Here is a 23,366-nt window from a genome sequence, read left to right as displayed (position 1 = left end):
CACGAGGGGGGTGGGTGGCCAACACCACGCTCGGCCGCCTTTGTCTTCCCAGTGGTGATGTTTACACACCACACCAGGTACTCATTTGGGGCTGAGTCGACCTAAGGGAGGCCCATGATCGGTTCAGAAATTTATCGTCACTGGTGTTGGCCGTTAGTGGGAATCGCCAGGTTTGTAGCGCTAACCGCTACACCATCACTCCCCACACACACATGCTCACCACACTGCACAACTACGCACACGCGCCTCACACGCACCACACACACCACACACTACATACACACCACACATGCGCTCAACATACACGCACTCCCCACTTACCAATACCCACCATTCACCACTAAGTGACGGGTGACGTCACCACTGCGCCTGTGCCAGGCCAGGTGCACTTTGAGGCCACGCGAAGTGTCGAAGGCTCGCTGACGGGAGGTCAAGGGACAGACCCTGCAGGTGCCATGGGTTGGCTGAATGAGATGACCGGCAGCTGCACCACCAGCTGCTGTACCCCCCCCCACACTGTGCCGACTTGCTGCGTCGGCGCTCACGCTCGCCCGTTCTCGCCCGCCCCCTCCCTCCCTCCCTCGCCGGTGCGCCAGCGGCCCAGCGCGCCGAGGCCAGCCCCAACGTGTGCGCCGTGTGCGGCAAGTCGTTCGTGACGGTGTCCGTGCTGCGCAAGCACCTGGCGGCCCACGGTGGGGAGCGGCGCTACCGCTGCGGCGAGTGCGGCAAGCTGTACAAGTGCGTGGCGCACGTGCGCGACCACATGCGCGCCCACTCGGAGTCGCGCCCCTTCCCCTGCGGCGCCTGCGGCAAGAACTTCAAGACCAAGGTGGGGAGGGGGGGGTGGGGGGAGACGGAGCGAGGAAGGGCAGGGAGCTGGAGGGAGGGGGGGGGCGAGGGGGGGGCGAGGGGGGGGGCGAGGGGGGGGCGAGGGGGCGGCGAGGGGGGGGGCGAGGGGGGGGGGGCGGCGAGGGGGGGGGGGCGAGGGGGGGGGGCGGCGAGGGGGGGGGCGGCGAGGGGGGGGCGGCGAGGGGGGGGCGGCGAGGGGGGGGGCGGCGAGGGGGGGGCGGCGAGGGGGGGGGCGGGGGGGCGGCGAGGGGGGGGCGAGGGGGGGGGGGTTAAAGAAACTTGGGAAGATGGAAATGGAGGGAGGGGCAAGGGGAGGGAGACGTAGGGATGGAGGGGAGGGTGCAAGAGGGCGGGGTGGGAAGTCCCTGGTGACGGTGGTTGTGGCAATGGTGACGCCCCGCATGACGCCCTGTGTGTGGTGGTGTGCTTGTGTGGGTGACACCGTGGCGCTGTGGTGTGGTCGGCGTGTGTGATGGTGTGTGCGTGGTGGCCTGGCACAAGCGTCGTGGTGACGAATGGCGGTTGTTGTTGTTGCTGCGTGGGTGGCGGCACTGCGTACCCCGTGCCCCCCCCCCCCCCACGTGTAACCCCCCCCTCCCATGTGACGTTGTGTACGATGGTGCCGCCCCCCCCCCCCCCCCCCCCCCCCCGTGTGACCCCACGTGACCCCACGTGACTCCCCCTCCCCCCTCCCCCCTCCCCCCCTCGCCCTCGCCCTCGGCACCTGCAGCACGCGCTGCAGTGCACGACGCTGCAGGCACACGCACGCACGGCCAGGTGAAGCCGCACGCTTGCCCCGACTGCCCCGCGCGCTTCCGCGAGCGCGCCTCGCTGGTGCGCCACCCGCCGCCAGCACACGGGCGAGCGGCCCTTCCCGTGCCCCGCGCTGCTCCCGCTCCTTCGCCGAGCACGGCACCCTCAACCGGCACCTGCGTGCCAAAGGTGGGGACCCGGAGAACTCGGCACCAACCAAAAGCAGAAGCCACCAACCCACTGGCTCACTCACGGCTCACCCAGCCACCCACTGGCTCACTCACGGCTCACCCAGCCACCTACTCGCCCACCCACTCACCCACTCACCCACCCACTTACCCACTCACCCACCCACTCACCCACCCACTCACCCACCCACTCACCCACCCACCCAGCCACTCACCCACCCAGCCACTCACCCACCCACTCACCCATCCACCCACAACTCAACCCACCCACTCACCCACCTACCCACAACTCACTCGCCCACAACTCAATCACCCTTCCACTCGCACACCGACCCACAACTCAACCCAACGCCCCCATTCACGCGCCGACATAAAACTCGACTGCGCGTCCACCCGCCCACTCACGCACCTACCCACTACTGATGGTGACAGTTATGATGATTTTGATAATGATGAGGGATGCTGGTGATGATGATGACTAAGAGGATGATGATGATGGTGTTGATGATGATGACGAGGATGTTGATGACGATGACGATGACGACGATGGTTATGACGGTGGTTATGACGACGACGACGATGGTGTTGAACCCAGCTGATTGACCCTCTCCCCTAGGCGGTTGCTCTTTTGGGCGATGATGATGATGGTGTTCATGATGATGACGAGGATGTTGATGATGGTGGTGATGACGATGACGACGATGGTTATGACGGTGGTTATGACGACGACGATGGTGTTGAGCTGATTGCCCCTCTCCCCCAGGCGGTTGCTCTCTGGGCCCCAGTGCCCCTCCCCATGGCGCCCCCTGCAGGGCCCCCCCCCCTCCCGCTGGGCCCCCCCACGGAGGGGACGGAGGGGACGGAGGGGATGGAGGGGAGAGGCCACGCGGGGGACGAGCCGCTGCTGGGCGAGGACCCCACGGCCGTGCTGGTGGAGTTCTCCTCCGTGGTGGCCGACACGCAGGAGTACATCATTCACGTGCGTCACACACACACGTGCGTCACACACACACACACGTGCGTCACACACACGTGCTGGTGGAGTTCTCCGTGGTGGCCGACACGCAGGAGTACATCATTCACGTGCGTCACACACACACACACGTGCGTCACACACACGTGCTGGTGGAGTTCTCCGTGGTGGCCGACACGCAGGAGTACATCATTCACGTGCGTCACACACACACACGCGTGCGTCACACACACACGTGCGTCACACACACACGTGCGTCACACACACACACGTCACACACACACACGTGCGTCACACACACACGTGCGTCACACACACACACGCGTCACACACACACGTGCGTCACACACACACGCGTCACACACACACGTGCGTCACACACACACGTGCGTCACACACACACGCGTCACACACACACATGTGCGTCACATACACACACACACACGTGCGTCTCACACACACGCGTGCGTCACACACACACGTGCTGGTGGAGTTCTCCTCCGTGGTGGCCGACACCCAGGAGTACATCATACACGTGCGTCACACACACACACACGTGCGTCACACACACACACACGTGCGTCACACACACACACACGTGCGTCACACACACACGTACATTACACACACACGTGCGTCACACACACATACGTGCGTCACACAGACACGCGTCACACACACACACGTGCGTCACACACACACACGTGCGTCACACACACACGTGCGTCACACACACACGTACGTTACACACACACGTGCGTCACACACACATACGTGCGTCACACACACACGCGTCACACAGACACGCGTCACACACACACACGTGCGTCACACACACACGTGCCACACACACACGTGCGTCACACACACACACACACGCGTCACACACACACGTGCGTCACACACACACACGTGCGTCACACACACACACGTGCGTCACACACACACACACACACGTGCGTCACACACACACACACACGTGCGTCACACACACACGTGCCACACACACACACGTGCGTCACACACACACACGTGCGTCACACACACACGTGCCACACACACACACGTGTGTCACATACACGTGCCACACACACACACGTGCGTCACACACACACACGTGCGTCACACACACACGTGCCACACACACACACGTGCGTCACACACACAGGAGTACATCATACACGAGCGTCACACACACACACACGTGCGTCACACACACACACACTAGCCAGCACCGCGCCCGGCCGCCTTTGTCTCCCCAGTGCTGATGTTTACATACCGCACCAGGCGCCCACCTAGGGGAGGCCTGGGACCAGCTCAGATGTGTGCCCCTGTTATTGTTTGTGAGTGAGAATTGAACTCGGGTCGCCGGGTTCGTAGCGCAGTACGATGACCACTGCACCGCACGTACTAATGTACCGTACACGCACTCGTGTGTGCCTGACCCCTACCCCGACCCCGACCTGACCCCGACTTGACCCCGACCCCGTGCTGTCACGCAGGCAGGGCAGGCGGAGGAGAGGGAGCACAGCCCCAGCTTCATGCAGAGGATGGTGAGAGACGCTTTCCCTGCTTCACCACCACCACCACCACAGCCTCACCACCACCACAGCCTCACCACCACCACCACAGCCTCACCACCACCACCACCACCACAGCTTCACCACCACCACCACCACAGCTTCACCACCACCACCACAGCCTCACCACCACCACCACCACCACAGCTTCACCACCACAGCCTCACCACCACCACCACCACCACAGCCTCACCACCACCACAGCCTCACCACCACCACCACAGCCTCACCACCACCACCACCACCACAGCTTCACCACCACCACCACCACAGCTTCACCACCACCACCACAGCCTCACCACCACCACCACCACAGCCTCACCACCACCACCACCACAGCTTCACCACCACCACCACCACAGCTTCACCACCACCACCACAGCCTCACCACCACCACCACCACCACCACAGCTTCACCACCACAGCCTCACCACCACCACCACCACCACAGCCTCACCACCACCACAGCCTCACCACCACCACCACAGCCTCACCACCACCACCACCACAGCTTCACCACCACCACCACCACCACCACAGCTTCACCACCACCACCACAGCCTCACCACCACCACCACCACAGCCTCACCACCACCACCACCACCACCACAGCTTCACCACCACCACCACCACAGCTTCACCACCACCACAGCTTCACCACCACCACCACCACAGCCTCACCACCACCACAGCCTCACCACCACCACAGCCTTACCACCACCACCACAGCCTCACCACCACCACCACCACCACCACAGCTTCACCACCACCACCACCACAGCTTCACCACCACCACCACCACCACAGCCTCACCACCACCACCACAGCTTCACCACCACCACCACCACAGCTTCACCACCACCACCACCACCACAGCCTCACCACCACAGCCTCACCACCACCACCACAGCCTCACCACCACCACAGCCTCACCACCACCACCACCACCACAGCCTCACCACCACCACCACCACAGCCTCACCACCACCACCACAGCCTCACCACCACCACCACAGCCTCACCACCACCACCACCACAGCCTCACCACCACCACCACAGCCTCACCACCACCACAGCCTCACCACCACCACCACCACAGCCTCACCACCACCACCACAGCTTCACCACCACCACCACCACCACAGCTTCACCACCACCACCACCACAGCTTCACCACCACCACCACCACAGCCTCACCACCACCACAGCCTCACCACCACCACCACCACAGCCTCACCACCACCACCACAGCCTCACCACCACCACCACAGCCTCACCACCACCACCAGAGCCTCACCACCACCACCACCACCACAGCCTCACCACCACCACCACAGCCTCACCACCACCACAGCCTCACCACCACCACCACCACCACAGCCTCACCACCACCACCACCACAGCTTCACCACCACCACCACAGCCTCACCACCACCACCACCACCACAGCCTCACCACCACCACCACAGCCTCACCACCACCACCACAGCCTCACCACCACCACCACAGCCTCACCACCACCACCACAGCCTCACCACCACCACCACAGCCTCACCACCACCACCACAGCCTCACCACCACCACCACCACCACAGCCTCACCACCACCACCACAGCCTCACCACCACCACAGCCTCACCACCACCACCACCACCACAGCCTCACCACCACCACCACCACCACAGCCTCACCACCACCACCACCACAGCTTCACCACCACCACCACCACAGCTTCACCACCACCACCACCACAGCCTCACCACCACCACAGCCTCACCACCACCACAGCCTCACCACCACCACCACAGCCTCACCACCACCACCACAGCCTCACCACCACCACCACAGCCTCACCACCACCACAGCCTCACCACCACCACCACCACCACCACAGCCTCACCACCACCACCACCACAGCCTCACCACCACCACCACAGCTTCACCACCACCACCACCACAGCCTCACCACCACCACCACAGCCTCACCACCACCACCACAGCCTCACCACCACCACCACAGCCTCACCACCACCACCACCACAGCCTCACCACCACCACCACCACAGCTTCACCACCACCACCACAGCCTCACCACCACCACCACAGCCTCACCACCACCACAGCCTCACCACCACCACCACAGCCTCACCACCACCACCACAGCCTCACCACCACCACCACCACAGCCTCACCACCACCACCACAGCCTCACCACCACCACCACCACAGCCTCACCACCACCACCACAGCCTCACCACCACCACCACCACAGCCTCACCACCACCACCACCACAGCCTCACCACCACCACCACCACAGCCTCACCACCACCACCACAGCCTCACCACCACCACCACCACAGGCTTTACCACCACCACAGCCTCACCACCACCACCACCACCACAGCCTCACCACCACCACCACCACAGGCTCACCACCACCACCACCACAGCCTCACCACCACCACCACCACAGCCTCACCACCACCACCACAGGCTCACCACCACCACCACCACAGCCTCACCACCACCACAGCCTCACCACCACCACCACAGGCTCACCACCACCACCACCACAGCCTTCACCACCACCACCACAGCCTCACCACCACCACCACAGCCTTCACCACCACCACCACAGCCTCACCACCACCACCACAGCCTCACCACCACCACCACCACAGCCTCACCACCACCACCACCACCACAGCCTCACCACCACCACCACCACCACAGCCTCACCACCACCACCACCACCACAGCCTCACCACCACCACCACAGCCTCACCACCACCACCACAGCCTCACCACCACCACAGCTTCACCACCACCACCACCACCACCACAGCTTCACCACCACCACAGCTTCACCACCACCACAGCTTCACCACCACCACAGCCTCACCACCACCACCACAGCCTCACCACCACCACCACCACAGCTTCACCACCACCACCACCACAGCTTCACCACCACCACCACAGCTTCACCACCACCACAGCCTCACCACCACCACCACCACAGCTTCACCACCACCACAGCTTCACCACCACCACCACAGCTTCACCACCACCACCACAGCCTCACCACCACCACCACAGCTTCACCACCACCACAGCTTCACCACCACCACCACCACCACCACCACAGGCTCACCACCACCACAGCCTTCACCACCACCACAGCCTTCACCACCACCACCACCACAGGCTCACCACCACCACAGCCTCACCACCACCACCACCACCACAGGCTCACCACCACCACAGGCTTTACCACCACCACAGCCTTCACCACCACCACAGCCTTCACCACCACCACAGCCCCACCGCCCCCTGCTCACCGCCCCCTCCCGCCCCCCCAGGAGGTGCCAGCTGAGCTGGTGCAGATGGTGCAGCACATCGTGAGGGAGAGCCGGGGCAGCGGCGGGCACCACCGCTTCATCCTGCACAACGTCGGGGTCGGCGAGGCGCCCGACGCGGGGGGGGAGACGGGGCCCCCCCCACCCCCACACGGCCCGGCACCCGACGACGACCCCGACAACACGGTACCCCCATGGCAAAGACGCCCCCCCCCCCCCCCCCCCCCCCCGAGTTGTAACGGGCCGTGTTGATGGGCCGGCACGGCGCACGAGGGTGTGGGTGGCCTGTCAGCACCACGCCCGGCCGCCTCTGTCTCCCCGGTTGCGACGTTTGCTGCGCGCACCGCACCAGGTGCTCGTTTTGAGGCCGAGTCGACCTACAGGGAGGCTCCAGGACCGGATAATCGTCACCGGCGTTCGTGGCCGTGAGCGGGAATCAAACTCGGCCCGCCGGGTTCGGCGCGCGGCTCGCTAACCCCGTGTATATACAAAGACAAAGATCCCCCGTGTAGCCTTCAGCAGACTGTTGGGGCAAGTGCTGTTAGCGAGCACCTGTGAAGGCCGGCACGATAACATAAGGGGGGTGGGGGTGTTTACAAACCACATCAGGTACTTATTTGAGGCTGAGTTGACCTACAGGAGGCCCAGGACCGATTTTGCTAATCGTCACCGGTGTTGGCCGTGAGCAGGAATCAAACTCGGGCTGCCGGGTTCGGAGCGCAGCGCTAACTGCTGCGTCACCGCTCCCCGTGTATCTACGTACGCACACACACGTACACATGTACACACACACCTACACACACGTACACACACACCTACACACACGTACACACGTACACATACACACACATACACACGTACACACACGCACACGTACACACACACACACACATACACACCTACACACGCACACGTACACACATACACACACACGCACACGTACACACATACACAAGTACACACACACGCGCGCTGATCCAGGTTGTGTGCGTCCCTCCCTCCCGCCTGCCCAGGAGGTTGCCATGGCGAGGGATGGTACAGGGACGGCCCCGGTGGTGTCCGGTGACGGCGGCGGCACCATCATCTTGGTGACCGTGCAGAACGAGACGGGCGCGGAGGAGCAGCAGGCCGTTGCCATGACGATGGACGGCACGGGACTGGAGCAAGTCGCCGCGGTAACCGACCCTACCATCGAGGAAACGGTCGGCGTTGCCAAGCAGCAGGTCATCTCCGTGGTGACGGCGGAGAGGACTGAAGTCGGCGAAGAGTGCGTCGCCATGGTGACGGACAGTATCGGAGAAGAGTGGACGGTCTCCGTGGCGAAGGACGCCGTTGGCGTGGCGACGGTCTCCGTCGGGGGAGAGGAACCGGTCTCGCCGCGGTGATGGTGAAAGCGGCGGCGACTACTCCGATTGGAGGTTGGCCGTGAGCGGGAATCGAACTCGTGTGGCCGCGTTCCTAGCGCAGTAAAAGTCTCAACGCGGAGAGGCCCCCAGGTAAGGCCGAAGCAGCCCACACACACACAGAGGCTTGGCCAAGCAACCCATCGGTTTCCTCCAATCGCACGGGACTTTTATTTTGACAGGTCGCCCGTCATCCTCACATCATGCAGCCCTCCCCCCCCCAGCCCTCCCAACCTCGGGGTGCCGGAGGTGGGCGAGGGGGGGGGGTGGAGTGGGCCGTACCATCTGTACACGCGCAGAGGAGAGGAGGGGGGTGCTCTCTGGGACGGGAGATATTCAATAGATTCTCTATTTACAGTTCCCCCCCACCACCCTAGGCATCCTGCACTCAAGCTTGAGCCACGGACTGTTCCATTCAACATCACAAGGGGGGGGGGAGGGTTCGGGGAGAAGCCACAATCATAAACCCGCATGCACCCCGCCCGCCTCAGGGGTGGTACAGGCCATCTACTGGCTCCAGGAGTTGGGGGGGTGGGGGTGTGAGAGGAGGTGGGAGGAGTGTCAGTACATTGCCATCTGTGATCATAATGAACTCTTGTTATAAAAACTTAAAACATCCTCAATAAAAATGTAAAATTCTATATAAAAACAAAAATTAAAAGGCAGTGGGGGTGATGATGCGCGTGCCTCTACACTGAAGGCAGCTACATTGAGAGAGGACAGTGGTTGTGTTGATTAAGCGTGATAGAGTGTTGTGGTGGTTGTGGTGGTTGCATTAATTGGGGTCGTGCAATATCAGCTGGTGGTGGTTGCAGTGGTTGTGATGGAGAGATTGCGTTGCTGAGGGTCATGCAATGCCAGCTCGTGTTGGTGGTTGCAATTGAGAGATTGCGTTGCTGAGGGTCGTGGTTGTGTTGATTAGGATCGTGTAGCGCAAGCGTGGGATGAGTGTTGTGAGTTACAGTGACGGTGGTTGTCACGGAGACGTTGGTCGTGTTACGAATACGCAATGGCAGCGTGGATGAGCGTTGTGATGGCTGTAATGCAGATGGTGGTTTTATTTATTAGGATTGAGCGATGGTTGTGGTGTAATGGTGGTGGTGCAGTGGTCGTGTTGGTGATGCGTTGGTGATGCGTTGGCGGTGGTGATGCGATGAGCGGTAACGACACGCCCGGTTACATTCTCTTTACGCCGTTACAACATCCAGTGTGGGACAACCTCACCATCACAAATGAGAGGAGGGGGGGGGGAGACAATCACCCGTACCGTGCACCTACACAAATCATCCGCGCCGGCGCTCGTACCGCGATTACACACCCTGCACACGGCCGCGCAGCTGTACCAGTTACCTGTAAAAACGTACGAGACTAAAACTAATTTTTTATCTCACCGGGTTAAGGCCGCCCCCGCCCACTGAGCCCACGTGACTCTTCTTCAGAAGCGACGCGGCCAAATACCCGAAACGCGCGACGAATAGATTCTAAATGTGGAGGGGGGGTGGGGGCGGGAACCCGGAGAAAAATCCACGCGACCACGGGGAGGACATGCAAAACTCCAAATATACAGCAGGCGTCAAGGGGTCGGGATGGAACCCACGACCTCCTGTATACCAGGCGAGGTAGTTAACATCTCGCCACCGCAGCGCCCCACAGTGCGCTGCACTCCACGTGTACAGCAACGCACCAATAAGGAACAACGCCCACACCAGCGGTCACCGTAACTCGCACGGAGACGCGCCTCATCCCGTACTGACGTATAATAATGATGATGATGATCATCTTTTAAAATCAAGTTTTTTTTTTGCGGCAATTGGAAGGGGAAGAGGAAAATAAAAATACAACCGTGAGTGTGTGAAGATCACACGGCGGAGAGCAAGGAAATGACCAAATCAGCTTGAAGAATCACCGAGCCGCGTCCATTATTGGGTTTGTGTGTCTGGTTAGTGCACTCATCTCGTCTTGTCTTAAACGATCGTTAAAGAGCCGCCCAGACCCCCTGCCCCCCCCCCCTCTTGCCACTTCACCATCAATTAGTCACCTCCCCCCCTCTCTCCACCCCGACGATTAATTGCTTTGAATGGCGCTCGGCCACAACAACGTACAACACTCGCAATGACGCGGGGAGAGCCTTGCACGTGGGCGGGCGGGCGGGGTGAGTGTAAACAAGAGTTAATGCTGCTGCTGCCGCTGTCTCGGCCGCCACTGGACGACGAAATCTGGAGTAATAACGACGATGGGGGCGGGGGGTTGGAGGTCGCCCGCATGCGGCCAGGGTCACCGGGCGAGATGGCCCGTTGCGGGCTTTGCCGGAGTCGTGGGGGTCAAAGGTAGCGGGCGGCGCTGCTGCTGCTGCTGAAGGTCGTGGGGTCGGAGAGAGCGCGCGGAGAGCGCTACAGAGCTGTGCTGCTGAAGGTCGTGGGGTCGCGGAGAGCGCTACAGAGCGGTGCTCTCATCCTCCTCCGCCGGAGGGTCGCTCGTTGGGAGTGGAGGCGGCTCCGTCGCGCCGGCGGGGCCTGGACACGCACAGACGGCGCACGCAGAGACACACAGGCACCCAGGTGGACACTCGTACACACAGACAGAGACACACACACACGTACACACACATGGACGGACAGACACACGGGGGAGACTTGCGCACACGTACACAGAGACGTACAGGCACCCAGGTGGACACTCGTACACACGGACAGAGACACGTACATACACATGGACGGACAGACACACGGGGAGACGTGCGCACACGTACGCAGACACGCGGGGAGACGTGCAAGGACATGGGCAAGACGCACCACGCAGATGTGGAGTCGCGCACGCGCAGCAACGTGCGGGCGGAGAGCGCACCGGCAGATCGCAGGCACGCACGCACGCAGGCACGCAGGCACGCAGGCAGGCACGCAGGGTCAAAACCGGCCTCCGTGACAACGTCTACCCCTTTCCCATTCGTGGGGACAAGGCCACGGGGGAGGGCGCGTGGCACGGTGTTGGTGCCAGCCACGGTAGAGTGGCGGTGGTCGTGTGGCTACGGTTCTCCACGGCGAGTAACGACCTGCTATTGCGGCGCCCCTCGAATTAAAACGCATTCCGGGATTCAAGGGGATGCCTCCTCCACCCACCACCCTGCAACTCGGAAGACATCTTAGAACGGGAGAGGGTTTCGTAACGTACGTGTCGGCGCAAGGCCCCTGCAGCGCGCCGGTGGCCTCTGCCGGTGCCTCCCGGCGCATGCTGCCGAGGCACCCGCAGCTCGCTCTCAACTCCAAATCTCCGCAACTCCGTCATCAGTGCGGAGTTGCGTGGATTCGAGATTCGACCCAGCGGGCCGCCCTGGTCAACGCCGCGGGGCGCAGAGTAACCGGGACAAATACGCCCCCGTAAACAAGAACTTCCTCGGTCTCTGTGGGATTACAACCTTACCGCCGGGCAGACCGCCGCTCACTCGCTTGCAGGCCGGACCGGTGTGCCGCGTACAACTTGTTGTGCCGCACGGGGACGGCTGCCATGGGAGGGGGCGTCCCCTTGGGTCCCAAAAGAAATGTATTTCTAGCGCGATGCCAAGTTTGTTGTTGTCGGTTTTAAAACTGTGGAGTTGAGAGGCTCTGCCGTACGGTGGAGGGAGCCCCGCGGTAGAGACAAGCGGAGCGGTTATCAGCAGAATGGTTATCAAGCAGAGGCGATGGACATGGCGCGGGGGGGGGGCCTTCGTGCTGACCTGCTGGTGAGTCTACAGGGGCTGGAGTTAGGGGGGGTTAGTACATGCCCACCACCGCACTGAACTACGCACGCATGCACTACACGCACGCCACACACACGCACATGATAAACACGCACACTTCACAGGCACCCAAACACCACAAGCGCACGTCACACTACCCACACACCCCCACATGCACACTTTATGCACACTCACGCCACACACACACATGACACACGCACGCCACGATGGGAAGCGCAGGCTGTTAAGTTGGGTGCACCAGGGTGCGGGGTCAGGGGGTCACGGGGGGGGGGGGGCGGTAGTTTAGTGACAGACGCAACATCGATGATCTCAGCTGGGTGAAGAGGGGGGGGGGGCAGCGGTTAGTGGGGGGTCGCGATGGGGGGTGGGCGGCGGTGTCTTACCGTCCGGACTGCGGCTCCGAGCGAACCCTACACCGCTGCACCGCACACGTCACACACCACACACCATACATGTCACACCGCACACACCATACACGTCACACCACACACGTCACACCACACACGCCACACACCGCACACACCATACACACCACACCACACACACCACACACGTTACACACGTCACAACGCACAAACCGCACACGTCACACCACACACACGTCACACCGCACACACCACACACACGTCACACCGCACACACCACACACACGTCACAACGCACACACCGCACACGTCACACCGCACACACCACACACGTCACACCGCGCACACCGCACACGTCACAACGCACACGCCACACGCCGCACGCCGCACACCACAACGCGAGCACGGGGAGGAGGACGAGAGAGAGCGGAGGGGGGGAAGAGTTACAAGAAGTTGTCCAATCAGATCAGGTGCTCGGACCAGGCATGGCTGAGACGGACCAGAGACAGAGCAGACATACAGAGCAGACGCAGCTTAGCCACATAATATGCAGGGACCATCAGTGCGAGTTCCAGGTGAAGTGGAGGCTCACAGTGCGGAGGGTTGTGTGCGTCTGCCCACAGGCAGCAGGAAGGCACGACCCCCATCATGCTTTGCGTGCCGACGGTGCCCAACATGCAATGCGTTGGTCACGTGACATGCACACTGGGCGTGTGGGCAGCAGTGGTGCCTTTCTGCTGACCCACAACTCACCAGACCACATCACATCACACTCGCCATCACCCACTCGCCAGACCACATCATACTCACCCACCTACGAAGGAGTGATTTAGCTGGCCGCCTTTGTCTCCCCCAGTGCTGGTGTTTACAAACCACACGAGGTACTCATTTAAGGCCGAGCTGACCTAGACGAGGCTCTGGACCGGTTCGGATAATCGTCACCAACGTTGGCCGGGAACCAAGTGGGGGGGTTGGCGGGTTTTGCAGCGCAGTGGGCTAACCGCTGCGCCACCGCTCCCCCTGCACGTGGGCCGGCCACGAAGCACTTGAGGAGGTGGCGAGGGGTTGGCGGGTCACAAACACATCGTGTGAAATTCCCAAATCCGCCGCGGGGGGGTTCGCGAGGTCCCCCCATCTCCCGCCTCGTGGCCAGGGTGTGGCAGTACAGCAAGTGGGATGAATTCCACATCTCTGCAGGGATTGAGCCACCTCTGCTCACACGTGTGTGTGTGTGTGTGGAGAGGTCGGTTTGGTTTATTTCTCTCTCCATCCGTGGCCATGGAGCTGGACAAACACATCCCAATACAGGGACGCCTCTGCTTACCAACATTCGACTTACAAACTTTCCGAGATGCGAACAAAACCTGTCCAGTTTGCCTGCTCGGACAGAGAGTCGTAAGTTCAACCACGGGCGCAATAGATGGCGGTGGTGGCATCTACAGAACGTGAAGGACCAGTGGCATCTACACCTGCAGAACGCGACGCACCAGTGGCATCTACATCTACAGAACGTGAAGGACCAGTGGCATCTACATCTGCAGAACGTGAAGAACCAGTGGCATCTACATCTGCAGAACGTGAAGAACCAGTGGCATCTACATCTGCAGAACGTGAAGAACCAGTGGCATCTACATCTGCAGAACGTGAAGAACCAGTGGCATCTACATCTGCAGAACGTGAAGAACCAGTGGCATCTACACCTGCAGAACGTGAAGAACCAGCGGCATCTACATCTGCAGAACGTGAAGAACCAGTGGCATCTACATCTACAGGAGATTACACAACTTTAAGCCATTCCCTGTGTTTAGTGTACACGCCGTACAACACGTTTGGAATCGACAGTAGTAAAGTTGTACTCGCAAACCAATCGACTTACGAACAGGCCTCTGGAACTGTACTAGTTCGTAAGTCGAGGAGTCCATGTAGAGGACCACAGAGCTTGGACGACAGCAGCAGCAGCAGCAGAAAGCCCTTGGGCTGGCCACGCGCCCGGCCCAAGCCCCCCGGGCTCACCGCTCTCGACAGCCTGGGGCTACGATTAGCTAGGTACGGTGTGAAAGAAGTTCAACGTACACACACACACACGTGTCTCCATCTCTCTAATTCCCAGCATGCATCTCTACTGCATGCTGCTGCTGTCGTCATCATCACCGTGGTCTATCCACTGCTGTGATGTCGACGACGGCGTCTCGCTCTCCGACCGGGCCACGGCGCTCGGACAGCCGACGAATGAGAGCGAGCAGCCTTGGTCTGATGGGCTCTGTGCCTACGGGTGGAAGCGGCGGCGGTGATTGCACCGCCTGGCGATGGCGCCACGTCGCGATGGCACACGCGGCGATGGCACACGCGGCGATGGCACACGCGGCGATGGCACACGCGTGGCCATGGCACACACGTGGCCATGGCACACACGTGGCCATGGCACACACGTGGCGATGGCACCACGTGGCGATGGCACACACGTAGCGATGTCACACGCGTGGCGATGTCACACGCGTGGCGATGTCACACGCGTGGCGATGTCACACGTGTGGCCATGGCGCACGTGGCGATGGCTGCGGCGGCTGAAGGCGCATGCGGGGAGCGGTGGCAATTAAATAATTATCCGAGCAGGCCCTGGGCCTCCTCCCTAGGTCGGGGGAGGGGATCTTTAACGTCGCCACGCGGTTATAATGCGCCACACCGCAGCGTCCCACCGCGACGGGACGGCTCGGCGGGTTCGAACCGCCGACATCGAGGCCACCGCACCACAGATGGCGGCGACAGTCGCCGATGGGGAGCCATGGCGGTGACGGCGATGGCAGTGACCGTGAGCGACGGTGATGATGACCGTGATGGGATTGCGATGGGCAGTGACAGCGGTGATGGGCAATCTTGGCGGTGGTGGTGGCGACGGTGCTGATGGGTTAGTGATGGTTGTGATTGTGATGACAAAAGTGGTGGTGGTGATTGCGGTCACAGCAGATGTGGTGGTGATGGTGTTTGTGATGGTGTTTGTGATTGTGATGGTGTTTGTGATGGTGATGGTGTTTCAGCATCACAGAGTCTCTTTCCAGAGCGTCTGTGCTGCTGAATGGAGATGCCTGGATGGGGTCAAAGGTCAATCGCACCACTGGGCAAATGACTAAGCCGAGGAGGCGATACTTTTCCCATGATCCTCTGGGCCAACGCACAGGGGGCGGGGCCAACCGCTCCGTTTAAAAGGGAACAATAACCAAGCTCCATGAGGCACCAGTGCATCATGGGAAAGCAGCGTCACGTGATCCCGTCGCCCCCCCACCCCAGGGGGGGGGGGGGGGGGCGGCCTCTCGGGGGGCGGCGGGGTCAATGGTGAGGGGCCGGCGCGTGCCCGTGTGTCACTGTACCTCGAGCGAAAGCGGGGGCAGGCCACAACGCAAGCCATCAGAGAGACAGCACTGGGGACAGACGCACAGAGACGGGGACAGACAGAGACAGAGGAGGAGGAGGAGGCGGGAGACGAGACAGGAGGAGGAGGAGGAAGGCATCTTTACGTCGAGAGCGGCGTGAGGTGGCAGCCACCACCATCAACCACCAACCACCCACCGTCAACCACCATCAGCCACCACCATCAACCACCAACCACCAGCAGCAGCAGCACAACGCACGACAGACAACGCAAACGAGCAGTGACATCTCCCTGTGCGTTGCACAGACATCTCACAAAGCGCAGAGCACACACAGCACAACGCCAACGATGAAGTGCACAAATCAGGAGTGGAACACGCAATGCGCACGTACCCACGCTCGCACGACTCGGACACACACGAGGTACCCCAACAACACACAATGCGCACGACACACACGACACACATACAGGCGGCAGCGTTGCACGCTCATCGCTCACGCATCCCACGTCCACCACAGCCAAACCAACGATCGCCCGGACGTCACGGCCCATTGTCTCTCATCACGCAGCCCCCCCCCCGCCCCGCCTACATACCCGTGGACATCTCCTCCAGCCCGTCGTCCGACGAGTCGGTCTGCGCCGTCTCCCCGACATGCCCCCCTCCGCCTCCCGGCGGCGGCTGCGGCGGCGGCGGCATCGCCGGCCTGGCGCGGGGCTTGGGCACCGGCGGCTTCCCCGACGCCGTGGCCGCCGCGCTGGCGCCGTGCGGTGCTCCTCCTCCGGCGTCGGCCGCGGGCGCCGCGGCATTCCGCAGCGAGGCGGAGGGCGAGGGGGAGGAGGAGGAGGAGAGGACGGAGGACTGCGAGGCGCTGCGGCTGTGCGTGCCGGCGCGCGGCGGCGTGCCGGGCGGCGTGTCGTCGGCGCCCGGCGGGCCGCCCGTCTCCGAGCCGCCCGGCGCCGAGCCCATCTCCGCGACACCCGCCTGCGTGCCCTGCACCAGGCTGGCCACCGCCTTGGGCGGCGCCGGCGCCGGCTTCTTGGCTGCGGGGGGAGCGGGGGGGTGGGGGGGGAGAGACGGGGGGGGGGGGGGCGCGGCTCAGCGGTGGCGCCGATCGGTCCGAGTCCGTGGTGAAACCGCGACGGGGACCGAGCGGGAGCCGCGTGCGCCGTCTGGGACGTCGGCGGCGATCGTGGCCACCCTCCCGCTTCGCTGGCTGTGGTGTCCACTCAAGAAGCAGTCAAGCTGAGGGCAGTGCTGAGTCTACAGGGCAGTGTTGAGTCTATGGGCAGTGTTGAGTCTATGGGCAGTGTTGAGTCTATGGGCAGTGTTGAGTCTATGGGCAGTGTTAGTCTATGGGTAGTGTTGAGTCTATGGGTAGTGTTGAGTCAATGGTGCAGTGTTGAGTCTATGGGTAGTGCTGAGTCTGTGGGGCAGTGCTGAGTCTGTGGGTAGTGTTGAGTCTATGGGTAGTGTTGAGTCTATGGGTAGTGTTGAGTCTGTGGGTAGTGTTGAGTCTATGGGCAGTGTTGAGTCTGTGGGTAGTGTTGAGTCTATGGGCAGTGTTGAGTCTATGGGCAGTGTTGAGTCTGTGGGTAGTGTTGAGTCTGTGGGTAGTGTTGAGTCTATGGGCAGTGTTGAGTCTATGGGTAGTGTTGAGTCTATGGGTAGTGTTGAGTCTATGGGCAGTGTTGAGTCTATGGGCAGTGTTGAGTCTATGGGCAGTGTTGAGTCTATGGGCAATGTTGAGTCTATGGGCAGTGTTGAGTTTGTGGGTAGTGTTGAGTCTATGGGCAGTGTTGAGTCTATGGGCAGTGTTGAGTCTATGGGCAGTGTTGAGTCTGTGGGTAGGGTTGAGTCTATGGGCAGTGTTGAGTCTATGGGCAGTGTTGAGTCTGTGGGTAGCAGTGTTGAGTCTATGGGTAGCAGTGTTGAGTCTATGGGCAGTGTTGAGTCTATGGGTAGCAGTGTTGAGTCTATGGGTAGCAGTGTTGAGTCTATGGGCAGTGTTGAGTCTATGGGTAGCAGTGTTGAGTCTATGGGCAGTGTTGAGTCTATGGGTAGCAGTGTTGAGTCTGTGGGTAGCAGTGTTGAGTCTATGGGTAGCAGTGTTGAGTCTATGGGCAGTGTTGAGTCTATGGGTAGCAGTGTTGAGTCTATGGGTAGCAGTGTTGAGTCTATGGGCAGTGTTGAGTCTATGGGTAGCAGTGTTGAGTCTATGGGCAGTGTTGAGTCTATGGGTAGCAGTGTTGAGTCTATGGGTAGCAGTGTTGAGTCTATGGGCAGTGTTGAGTCTATGGGTAGCAGTGTTGAGTCTGTGGGTAGCAGTGTTGAGTCTATGGGTAGCAGTGTTGAGTCTGTGGGTAGCAGTGTTGAGTCTATGGGCAGTGTTGAGTCTATGGGTAGCAGTGTTGAGTCTATGGGTAGCAGTGTTGAGTCTATGGGTAGCAGTGTTGAGTCTGTGGGTAGCAGTGTTGAGTCTATGGGTAGCAGTGTTGAGTCTGTGGGTAGCAGTGTTGAGTCTATGGGTAGCAGTGTTGAGTCTATGGGTAGCAGTGTTGAGTCTGTGGGTAGCAGTGTTGAGTCTATGGGTAGCAGTGTTGAGTCTATGGGTAGCAGTGTTGAGTCTATGGGTAGCAGTGTTGAGTCTGTGGGTAGCAGTGTTGAGTCTATGGGCAGTGTTGAGTCTATGGGCAGTGTTGAGTCTATGGGTAGCAGTGTTGAGTCTGTGGGTAGCAGTGTTGAGTCTGTGGGTAGCAGTGTTGAGTCTATGGGTAGCAGTGTTGAGTCTATGGGTAGCAGTGTTGAGTCTATGGGTAGCAGTGTTGAGTCTATGGGTAGCAGTGTTGAGTCTATGGGCAGTGTTGAGTCTATGGGTAGCAGTGTTGAGTCTGTGGGTAGCAGTGTTGAGTCTATGGGTAGCAGTGTTGAGTCTGTGGGTAGCAGTGTTGAGTCTATGGGCAGTGTTGAGTCTATGGGTAGCAGTGTTGAGTCTATGGGTAGCAGTGTTGAGTCTATGGGTAGCAGTGTTGAGTCTGTGGGTAGCAGTGTTGAGTCTATGGGTAGCAGTGTTGAGTCTGTGGGTAGCAGTGTTGAGTCTATGGGTAGCAGTGTTGAGTCTATGGGTAGCAGTGTTGAGTCTGTGGGTAGCAGTGTTGAGTCTATGGGTAGCAGTGTTGAGTCTATGGGTAGCAGTGTTGAGTCTATGGGTAGCAGTGTTGAGTCTGTGGGTAGCAGTGTTGAGTCTATGGGCAGTGTTGAGTCTATGGGCAGTGTTGAGTCTATGGGTAGCAGTGTTGAGTCTGTGGGTAGCAGTGTTGAGTCTGTGGGTAGCAGTGTTGAGTCTATGGGCAGTGTTGAGTCTATGGGTAGCAGTGTTGAGTCTATGGGTAGCAGTGTTGAGTCTATGGGTAGCAGTGTTGAGTCTGTGGGTAGCAGTGTTGAGTCTATGGGCAGTGTTGAGTCTATGGGTAGCAGTGTTGAGTCTATGGGTAGCAGTGTTGAGTCTATGGGTAGCAGTGTTGAGTCTGTGGGTAGCAGTGTTGAGTCTATGGGTAGCAGTGTTGAGTCTGTGGGTAGCAGTGTTGAGTCTATGGGTAGCAGTGTTGAGTCTATGGGTAGCAGTGTTGAGTCTGTGGGTAGCAGTGTTGAGTCTATGGGTAGCAGTGTTGAGTCTATGGGTAGCAGTGTTGAGTCTATGGGTAGCAGTGTTGAGTCTATGGGTAGCAGTGTTGAGTCTATGGGTAGCAGTGTTGAGTCTGTGGGTAGCAGTGTTGAGTCTATGCGCAGTGTTGAGTCTATGGGCAGTGTTGAGTCTATGGGTAGCAGTGTTGAGTCTATGGGTAGCAGTGTTGAGTCTGTGGGTAGCAGTGTTGAGTCTATGGGTAGCAGTGTTGAGTCTGTGGGTAGCAGTGTTGAGTCTATGGGTAGCAGTGTTGAGTCTGTGGGTAGCAGTGTTGAGTCTATGGGTAGCAGTGTTGAGTCTATGGGTAGCAGTGTTGAGTCTATGGGTAGCAGTGTTGAGTCTATGGGTAGCAGTGTTGAGTCTATGGGCAGTGTTGAGTCTATGGGTAGCAGTGTTGAGTCTATGGGCAGTGTTGAGTCTATGGGTAGCAGTGTTGAGTCTGTGGGTAGCAGTGTTGAGTCTATGGGTAGCAGTGTTGAGTCTGTGGGTAGCAGTGTTGATTCTATGGGTAGCAGTGTTGAGTCTATGGGTAGCAGTGTTGAGTCTGTGGGTAGCAGTGTTGAGTCTATGGGTAGCAGTGTTGAGTCTATGGGTAGCAGTGTTGAGTCTATGGGTAGCAGTGTTGAGTCTGTGGGTAGCAGTGTTGAGTCTATGGGCAGTGTTGAGTCTATGGGCAGTGTTGAGTCTATGGGTAGCAGTGTTGAGTCTGTGGGTAGCAGTGTTGAGTCTGTGGGTAGCAGTGTTGAGTCTATGGGTAGCAGTGTTGAGTCTATGGGTAGCAGTGTTGAGTCTATGGGTAGCAGTGTTGAGTCTATGGGTAGCAGTGTTGAGTCTATGGGCAGTGTTGAGTCTATGGGTAGCAGTGTTGAGTCTGTGGGTAGCAGTGTTGAGTCTATGGGTAGCAGTGTTGAGTCTGTGGGTAGCAGTGTTGAGTCTATGGGCAGTGTTGAGTCTATGGGTAGCAGTGTTGAGTCTATGGGTAGCAGTGTTGAGTCTATGGGTAGCAGTGTTGAGTCTGTGGGTAGCAGTGTTGAGTCTATGGGTAGCAGTGTTGAGTCTGTGGGTAGCAGTGTTGAGTCTATGGGTAGCAGTGTTGAGTCTATGGGTAGCAGTGTTGAGTCTATGGGTAGCAGTGTTGAGTCTATGGGTAGCAGTGTTGAGTCTATGGGTAGCAGTGTTGAGTCTATGGGTAGCAGTGTTGAGTCTATGGGCAGTGTTGAGTCTATGGGTAGCAGTGTTGAGTCTATGGGCAGTGTTGAGTCTATGGGTAGCAGTGTTGAGTCTGTGGGTAGCAGTGTTGAGTCTATGGGTAGCAGTGTTGAGTCTGTGGGTAGCAGTGTTGAGTCTATGGGTAGCAGTGTTGAGTCTATGGGTAGCAGTGTTGAGTCTGTGGGTAGCAGTGTTGAGTCTATGGGTAGCAGTGTTGAGTCTATGGGTAGCAGTGTTGAGTCTATGGGTAGCAGTGTTGAGTCTATGGGTAGCAGTGTTGAGTCTATGGGTAGCAGTGTTGAGTCTATGGGTAGCAGTGTTGAGTCTGTGGGTAGCAGTGTTGAGTCTATGGGTAGCAGTGTTGAGTCTGTGGGTAGCAGTGTTGAGTCTATGGGTAGCAGTGTTGAGTCTATGGGTAGCAGTGTTGAGTCTGTGGGTAGCAGTGTTGAGTCTATGGGTAGCAGTGTTGAGTCTATGGGTAGCAGTGTTGAGTCTATGGGTAGCAGTGTTGAGTCTATGGGTAGCAGTGTTGAGTCTATGGGTAGCAGTGTTGAGTCTGTGGGTAGCAGTGTTGAGTCTATGCGCAGTGTTGAGTCTATGGGCAGTGTTGAGTCTATGGGTAGCAGTGTTGAGTCTATGGGTAGCAGTGTTGAGTCTGTGGGTAGCAGTGTTGAGTCTATGGGTAGCAGTGTTGAGTCTGTGGGTAGCAGTGTTGAGTCTATGGGTAGCAGTGTTGAGTCTGTGGGTAGCAGTGTTGAGTCTATGGGTAGCAGTGTTGAGTCTGTGGGTAGCAGTGTTGAGTCTATGGGTAGCAGTGTTGAGTCTATGGGTAGCAGTGTTGAGTCTGTGGGTAGCAGTGTTGAGTCTATGGGTAGCAGTGTTGAGTCTATGGGTAGCAGTGTTGAGTCTATGGGTAGCAGTGTTGAGTCTATGGGTAGCAGTGTTGAGTCTATGGGTAGCAGTGTTGAGTCTGTGGGTAGCAGTGTTGAGTCTATGGGTAGCAGTGTTGAGTCTGTGGGTAGCAGTGTTGAGTCTATGGGTAGCAGTGTTGAGTCTATGGGTAGCAGTGTTGAGTCTGTGGGTAGCAGTGTTGAGTCTATGGGTAGCAGTGTTGAGTCTATGGGTAGCAGTGTTGAGTCTATGGGTAGCAGTGTTGAGTCTATGGGTAGCAGTGTTGAGTCTATGGGTAGCAGTGTTGAGTCTGTGGGTAGCAGTGTTGAGTCTATGCGCAGTGTTGAGTCTATGGGCAGTGTTGAGTCTATGGGTAGCAGTGTTGAGTCTATGGGTAGCAGTGTTGAGTCTGTGGGTAGCAGTGTTGAGTCTATGGGTAGCAGTGTTGAGTCTGTGGGTAGCAGTGTTGAGTCTATGGGTAGCAGTGTTGAGTCTGTGGGTAGCAGTGTTGAGTCTATGGGTAGCAGTGTTGAGTCTGTGGGTAGCAGTGTTGAGTCTATGGGTAGCAGTGTTGAGTCTATGGGTAGCAGTGTTGAGTCTGTGGGTAGCAGTGTTGAGTCTATGGGTAGCAGTGTTGAGTCTATGGGTAGCAGTGTTGAGTCTATGGGTAGCAGTGTTGAGTCTATGGGTAGCAGTGTTGAGTCTATGGGTAGCAGTGTTGAGTCTGTGGGTAGCAGTGTTGAGTCTATGCGCAGTGTTGAGTCTATGGGCAGTGTTGAGTCTATGGGTAGCAGTGTTGAGTCTATGGGTAGCAGTGTTGAGTCTGTGGGTAGCAGTGTTGAGTCTATGGGTAGCAGTGTTGAGTCTGTGGGTAGCAGTGTTGAGTCTATGGGTAGCAGTGTTGAGTCTGTGGGTAGCAGTGTTGAGTCTATGGGTAGCAGTGTTGAGTCTATGGGTAGCAGTGTTGAGTCTATGGGTAGCAGTGTTGAGTCTATGGGTAGCAGTGTTGA

General features: G+C 59.1%; 2 protein-coding genes across 2 annotated transcripts in view; one reads left to right on the top strand and one right to left on the bottom strand.

Moving 5' to 3' along the window:
- LOC144950482 (uncharacterized) overlaps window positions 1–9,513 on the top strand; it is a 30,974-nt gene extending 21,461 nt beyond the window's left edge. Inside the window, exons 13-14 of the mRNA XM_078880613.1 lie at window positions 7,706–7,888; window positions 8,716–9,513. Of these exons, the coding sequence (XP_078736739.1) occupies window positions 7,706–7,888; window positions 8,716–9,087 (555 nt within the window). The 3' untranslated portion in view covers window positions 9,088–9,513. The remainder of the gene's footprint in view (window positions 1–7,705; window positions 7,889–8,715) is intronic.
- A 1,655-nt stretch (window positions 9,514–11,168) lies between these two features.
- LOC144950483 (rho GTPase-activating protein 44-like) overlaps window positions 11,169–23,366 on the bottom strand; it is a 63,154-nt gene continuing 50,956 nt past the window's right edge. Inside the window, 2 exon segments of the mRNA XM_078880614.1 lie at window positions 11,169–11,618; window positions 17,168–17,614. Coding sequence (XP_078736740.1) covers window positions 11,539–11,618; window positions 17,168–17,614 — 527 coding nt within the window. The 3' untranslated portion in view covers window positions 11,169–11,538.

This window comes from Lampetra fluviatilis, chromosome 58 (genome assembly GCF_964198595.1).
Source record: "Lampetra fluviatilis chromosome 58, kcLamFluv1.1, whole genome shotgun sequence".
Classification (NCBI taxonomy): Eukaryota; Metazoa; Chordata; class Hyperoartia; order Petromyzontiformes; family Petromyzontidae; genus Lampetra; species Lampetra fluviatilis.
Note: the sequence above shows the minus strand (reverse complement) of the source record. Positions and strands in the feature narration are given on the sequence as shown.